The 6,835-nt window shown below is 49.0% G+C and overlaps 1 protein-coding gene across 1 annotated transcript; it reads right to left on the reverse strand.

Annotated features, from left to right (window-relative positions):
- Window positions 1-971: 971 nt before the first annotated feature.
- On the reverse strand, window positions 972-6,576 carry P2RX4 (purinergic receptor P2X, ligand-gated ion channel, 4). Its single transcript, XM_010283760.1, has 11 exons — window positions 6,414-6,576; window positions 5,317-5,388; window positions 5,150-5,222; window positions 4,565-4,661; window positions 4,301-4,381; window positions 4,053-4,194; window positions 3,578-3,714; window positions 2,043-2,136; window positions 1,891-1,956; window positions 1,711-1,806; window positions 972-1,016 (listed from the first exon to the last, which is right to left on the reverse strand). Exons 2-11 carry the CDS (start codon window positions 5,365-5,367, stop codon window positions 984-986), a joined length of 870 nt encoding a protein of 289 aa, XP_010282062.1. The 5' UTR covers window positions 5,368-5,388; window positions 6,414-6,576; the 3' UTR covers window positions 972-983.
- Between the last annotated feature and the right edge of the window lie 259 nt (window positions 6,577-6,835).

Raw genomic sequence — 6,835 nt, forward strand, 5'->3', positions numbered from 1 at the left:
TTCTGAGCAGTTGGTACTAGCATTTGACTAAGGCCATGCTGGGCTAACCCACCCTGGCCTCTAGCTTTCAAGTCTTTTCCCTTAGAGTTTTAGTGCAACAGCCACAGACAAGGTGTTAGGAGAACCCAGGTGGAGCAGAAGCTGTGTAGTTGCAGCAGCACTCTTGCTGAGCCAATTGAGCGGCAAAAGCTTTGATAGCTCTCTAGTAACAGTTGGTATCTGTGTAAAATGAAGACAGTTCACTGACCCTACCTTCACGGGCCCTGGGCAAAAATAAACATGCAAAACCCAGGTTGCAGGACTCCCAGAGGGCTAAGAGAGCGTTATATTTTATTAAAAAGAAAGTAAATTTTAAAGTAGTACCATAAAAATTAGACAAAACAGAAAAAAACTCCATAAGCAGTAAGCCATTTACCGTAGAACAATGGAACTAGACACCAATTTGTCTCAGTCTGTTGGCCACTGGAGCTTGGAGACACGATTAAATAGTAGGCACAGGCTCAGCTAAGCATCACGATCCGTTAAGGCGAGGAAAAGTGATTTGACAACAGCAAGGAGCTGCTCCCCCAAGGTTAGGCAAGACCCGGCAGGGGCCGTGTTCACTCTAAGGAGGAATCTGTGCCTGCAACCCTGTGCTCTCTGCTACCGGCAAGCTGAGGGAAAGGAGGACTGTCGAAAAGGCAGTGTCAGGGCAGTCCCTGTCCCAGGCTTACCCAGTGCAGAGGCCGGGCATAAAAGCACAATTCTCCCTATGTGCTTAGTGCAATTCACCTGGAAAGACAGCAGACAAGGAGCAGACCCAGTTCTTCTCTCTGGGCGTTGGCTCCAGCCAGCAAAAGTAGCGAAGCATAGTGAAGAAGGTCCCTTTCTCAGGTTTGTTCCCCCTTTCCTTCCAACAAAGAGGGTGTGGGTCTCACTGCAGGGTCAGAGAAACGTTCACAGCAGCAGTTTACAGCAGCGGTTGGTGCTGTAGCAGCAGGAGGTCAGGAGTTTGTTCCGTATGTCTCACTGACACCCTGCAAGGATCAGAGATTACAGTTCTCTGCCAGAAAAACTCTTCTTTCTCCCTCTTCCTCTCACATACAACCCTTCGTACAGTCAAGTTACTCTCCACTACTTAGACTTTTCCAGCGCCACAAGGTCTTTTGATCAGAAATCCACCCGCTGCAGCAACACTTTCCCACCAAGCGCAGGGCTGCAGAGCCGAGCTCTACCCTCAGCACCAGCCAAGCAACCCCACTACCCCAGTAAATCCTTCTACTGGCCAAAAGGATCATTTGGATCCTGGAGGGAGCCGTAGCTGTGGCTGTCAGCATGCTGGTCTTGGAAAATACCAACCCATTGCACAGGTCTGTTCACTCAAAAGCCAAGAAGGAAGGATTTTATGGGGACAGAGCTGCAGCTCTCAAAAGGCAACTGCCAAGGACTGCAACCCCAAAAAGAGGTGCAGTGGGAGCATGACAAGTTCTTGAACATATGTTTCCTTCCCTAAGAGTGGCTGCCCAGGAAATATGACAATATTTGTTTCTAGTGCTCCTCCCTGCAAAGGCTTTGAGGTAAGAATTACCTTCTCTGATGAAGACAAAGTTTCCTCAGAGCTGTACTTCAAAATCCCTGTTTGATGCAGACTTTCTACATCCTGTTTCAGAATATCTCCCGCGTCAGAGGAGGAAGCAACTTTGCCTTCACTCTACCATCACTGATGCTTACCAGTTCATAATCTTCGACATATTTGTATTTCTTCTCCCGATAGTAGTATTTTTTCTTCATGCAATACAGAACAACAATGTCACACAGCACTGTTGCCTAGTGGAGATTGAAAGAGTTTAAGACAATGATCCTCAGAACTGAGGCGCTAATACAGAATTGAGTGCAGACAGTGTCACTTACCACACCAAACAGCGCTAAGCCAGAGCCGATGTTAATCATGGTAGGAATTACATCAAATTTTCCTGCCTAGGAGACGGTTACAAGGATGAATGTGTTTTTCAGCATCTCTGAAAGCCCTCACCACAAGAACTCCAAGAATTAAGTCACCCTACCTTTCCAAACACTATGATATCAAAGCGAATGCCATAAGCTTTGACAAGCGTCCGTGTTTCAGTGTCATTACTATCCTTGTAGTATTTCGCAAACCTGGAGAGAAGATAGGTCAGAGCTTAACTGGAAATTTTGATGCTGCTTACGTGATCATGCAACATCCAGGTGTGCCCCCCATCCCAAGAGGATGGGCTGAAACACTGGTACTTCCAGAGATAAGCCCCAAATGATGGAGGGAGATTTTCATGCAGGCAAGCACACATAGGAGAAAAGCCCAGAGCAGGCGAATTTAACACAGCAGTCAGCACAAGCCAAATCAGGAACCTTGCAAAGCATAGGAAGGGGAGAAACTTAGCTTTAGTGGGGGAGCAGGAGGACAGAGAGGAAGAAATTCAGCTACACAAGAGAATCGGCCCCTTCAGGCAGGGGCAAGCAGGAGGCTGCAGGAGTGCAGGCAGCCAGGAGAGGGCAGGGCAGGAAGCAGGCAGCACAGCTCAGCCTGGCATGCAAAGGCTGTTCCTTGTCCCGCACAATGTGACTCGCAGGCAAATGACAGGGAAAAAGGGATGAGAAGAAATGAGGTCAGACTTACTCTGCCACATGGTTGACTAAGCCAGGAGGAAGCAGAGAAGAGAGTGGAAGAGAAGAGGAAGGATTGGTAAGGGGCTGCACCACAGTCTGGAATTAGCAAGAGTATTTCAGAACCCACACCAGCCACAACTGCCATACCCTCCAGCCGGTCTCGCCTGACACCCCAGTACCTGCAGGCCTGGCACCTCCCAGACACAAGCTTGTGCTGTCTGCATGACAGCAGCTTCTCAGTGAATTCATTCAGGTTCCACCAAAAGAGATCCCCTGTGCTAAGTGAGAGTTTGTGATTCTAGAAACAAGCATAGCCCCGAGCAGTGTTTCCTCACATGGAGGACTGTTGCGAGGATCTTGGCAAGGTGTCCAATCCATATTATTATAGCCCTCAGTCTGGATGCAACCAGCTATCGGCTCTGTGCTGGCGCTTTTCCTGGAGGTACCGGACCTATCCGTACAGGCCAGAATGTCTATGTGGTGGTGTATGCCAGGACACTCCTGGTGCAGATAAGGTCTTCGACTGACAGAACCGATTTCCAGAGGTTAGTTTTTCCCTCATGCACAGCGAAGGAAGTGCTTCGGTCTTCTAGCCCCACACCCAGGCCCCCTCAAATACTGCCCTGTCAGCACCCCCTGAAACAGTCAGTTCTCACATTGCCACGCCATAGGAGGCTGGCCAAAACGGTCACCCAAATGCTGATGCAAGTATGACTCAGACACTCTGACACCATCAGTGGAGCTTCACTGACCACGCCCTCTGCTGCTGTTTGCACACAGCGGGGATCCGACCTGCTCTATGTTTTACAGCATCAGAGAAACTCTCCAAGTTTTACAGCACCATCAGAAGCCCAAGGACTACCCGCAACTGCCAGAGGAGTGCGGGCAGCCCATAACACTGTGCCAGTGGCAGACTGAGCCGCAGGGACACCAGATGCCCTCCACAGCACATTACCTGAAGTTGTAGCCAGGTGAGACGGTGTGGGCTGAGTCCTTGTTGTCAAGGCGGCGGAAGGAGTACTTTGGCACACAGTGGGAAGCAGCTCTATCAAGGTTGCAGTCCCAGTTGATCTGCAGCGCCATGACTCCACCCTGCCAAGTGGAGGAGAGGAGAAGGTGAGCAGTCCAAGTGCCCGGCCAGCCCTGCACTAGGCTCTCTGCTGACCAGGACCCTGATTTACTAGCCCTTGTCCCAGTCCCAGTCCAACACTCTTTACCCTTCTACAGAAGGGCCTTGGACATAACCCCACCTGAACAAGCCAAGGCCAAGTATTTGTTAAGCAGAATTGACTCCAGTCCCGCTGGCCAGAGCAGCTCTCGATTCTGCTGCTACTCTGTGTCCTGTGGCTCATGCCACAAGGCAGAGGGGCCAACCACCTACCGCTCCCCTTCCACACAGCTGAGGCCCAAGGGAAGGGTCTGCCAAATACCTCCACAGCCATCTCCTGGAAGTTCTGCCCTGCAGCTTCAACTATTTTCCCTAAACGAAAGATAGGGCAGAAGGGATCTGTCTGAGAGTCATAGATGCAGTTCTTGAGGTAGGTGGAGTTGATAGTGGGGAGGATGTTTCGCCTACAGGGGAACAGAGAGAGAAGATCTGTTGCATCTTGTTCCACTCCTCCAGCTCCCCTTTACTGTCCAAGAGACCAAACAGTGCAATGCCCCACACATTATTTACTTGCTGAAGTTGAACTTGGGGTACCAAATGTTGTTTTTCACCAGAATGGTGAAGTTCTCAGCTTCTTGCAGGAACGCTGGCCTACAAAACAATAGGAAAAGTAAACAAGTTTAACTTCTATTTCCACAAACAGGACTCTGCAGGGCCCTTAGTGATCATCTCTTCAGCTTTTCGCAATAGTGCCTCATAGGAGGAAACATCAGCTGCGTACTGCTAGCCTCCTCTCAGGAGGGCCACCACAGAGTAGGAAGACAGAGCACTCACTTGGGTATATGATAGTCATCCTCCACAGGGCACCATGCCAAGACTTCACAGGTCTTAACGCTGCTGTTGTATGGTACACACTCCCCAGTCTGGATGCCTGGAAAGATATGTGAATGGAGGTATTACCAAGCAAAAATACAGAGGCACTATTTGCTCTGTGATACCTTCTCACTCCACAAGGTGAAAGCAATCTGCTCAGCCGTGAAGTGCCAGTACCAAGACCGCCATTATCTTCCATTGCAATTTGTAGTGCAATTTCAGAGAAAGAAGCATCAGGTCCTTTTTCTAAATCAAATCCTCCTCTATGTGAAATACTGCTTCCATGGACTCAAGGTCTTGAAAAAGCCCTCACACTCTTTGCTAATTCACCAAAGCACTCATCTATCCAGCATCCACCCAACACAGACTAAGCCCATCTGCTCTCCCACAGAAGAAAAATCTGAGCTTCCCTTTCAGTTCTCTTAGGTGTGAGAGAATGAGAACAAGGAGACTGAAATGAAATGCTGCTTCCTTCACAGGAGGGAAGGCACAGCACAGAGGTATCACAACACAGACTGAAAGGAGCCCTTGCAGCAGGCTTCTTACCATTGCTGTGGGTGCTGACATATCCTGGAACACAGCTGTTGTTCACCTTGCATTTTGTTTTATCATCTGGAAGCTGGAGAGCAACAATAATTACACTAAACTCTATGACCTCTCCTCCCCACACTCCCACCCACACAAGGCAGAATTAAAGCAGATCCTGTACCTACCTCTGGGCAGCGGCCTTGGCGCTGGCTCAGTGTGAGTATCGCGTTGGTCATGACAAACACAGTGTTCTCCTCCTGAACATGCAAAACAAGAAGGAAATTTAAGGGTGACTGTTTGCAAAGAATGTCCAAGGCACTGCCCAAAACGTCTTTGTTGACAGAGCCTACATGGTCCTACAGAGTGGACTTGCGTTGGACAGTACTGGTGTAGCACTAAAGGAGCAGATTCCCACATGTATCGCCTGATGCCGCTGCCTTTAGGTAGAGAAAGGACTGTGGGACTAGCAACCCTTTCTGTCCTCCCTCTTGGCCCAAATTTCCTCATTCACATTATGAAAACAGAGATATCACAGCTCCTCAGGGAAGTCACAAGACAGGAGCAGAAAAAAGCTCCAGCTGCCAGTCTGAGCACAACTCCCACTCTTTCTTTCCTTTTTTTTTGTTTTTTTTTCAATATATCTATTAGAAACTTGACCAGTCCTGGTTTGTTTCTCCAGAGAGCACCACTCCCATTATTTTCAGATCTGTTTGATTTGGGATCTGTTGTTTGCTTCTGCTCCGCTGATATGGAAATATGACCACTCAGCCAAAATCTGGCTAAATCTGTCACTTTTTTCTGCACCACATCTCGTGCAGGCAGAGTGACCCACGACTAAGCAGCTTGGCTGTACCTGACAGCCCTGAAGGCCGCCACATATTGTCCACACAGTGCAGATACTCCCACAGACAGTCAATCAGTAACTACAGCAATACCTCCTGTTCAGTTCCGGATCAAGTGACTTGCAGGCTATTCCCGGGGCTTCTGCCAACAAGTTAACTTTGACTTGTTTGCTTTAGAAAGTAGTAAGAAAGAGGACATGTGGTTATTGTTGCAATTTTTCCTTAAGCCTGCAAAATTCTCCCTCCTATACAAGCACACAGACAAACTCTTCTTGAAACAAGCTTCCCTGGGGCTAGCGGTGCAGGTGCTCAGCATGATCAGCAACAAAGCAAAGCTGCTTCACGCTAGAGCTGAGGCTGCTCCAGACCTCAGAGGACTTTGGCAGAGCAAGAGCTGTTTGTTAGAAAACCTTCTCTCTGTGTGTGGAAGTGACTGATACCTGAGGAGGGATGACATAGTCAGCTACATCCCAGATCCTGGCTCCCAAGGCGGATGTGTTTGTCAGCGTTACTCCTTTCACCTTTGTGGTTACAGAACTGACCACAGAGTCCGTTTCCTGGTAGCCCTTCTCCCATACAAAGACCCAGCTGCAAGAGAAGGATTGCAAGAAAGAAACAACAAAAAAACAGATAAACCACCACAGGAGTTTCTCCTTTTTTTATGTGTTACCTGACAGGGCCAGTCCACATAGTGTTTCCCCACAAAATAGTCACAGGACTAGCAATCTCCCTTCTGCTTTTTTTCCCCAAAGTGGTTCGGTAGGGTGTAATTGGGGCTTTTACGCACATCCCCCGCCGAGTGAACGACCATCACTCCTCTGGGACAGTCTCTGCTCCCGAGGGTCCCGTCCTGCCTGCAGCT

This window comes from Phaethon lepturus, unplaced genomic scaffold (genome assembly GCF_000687285.1).
Source record: "Phaethon lepturus isolate BGI_N335 unplaced genomic scaffold, ASM68728v1 scaffold26393, whole genome shotgun sequence".
NCBI classification, from domain to species: Eukaryota; Metazoa; Chordata; class Aves; order Phaethontiformes; family Phaethontidae; genus Phaethon; species Phaethon lepturus.

Bases quoted from the DNA above. Each gene is read 5' to 3' on its own strand.
- P2RX4 (XM_010283760.1), bottom strand. From the start codon at position 5,367: ATGACCAACGCGATACTCACACTGAGCCAGCGCCAAGGCCGCTGCCCA. The intron at 5,223-5,316 runs GTAGGTACAGGA...GTTGCTCTCCAG, and splicing joins GCCAAGGCCGCTGCCCAGAG to CTTCCAGATGATAAAACAAA. The intron at 2,137-3,577 runs GTAATGTGCTGT...TCTTCTCTCCAG, and splicing joins TCACCTGGCTACAACTTCAG to GTTTGCGAAATACTACAAGG.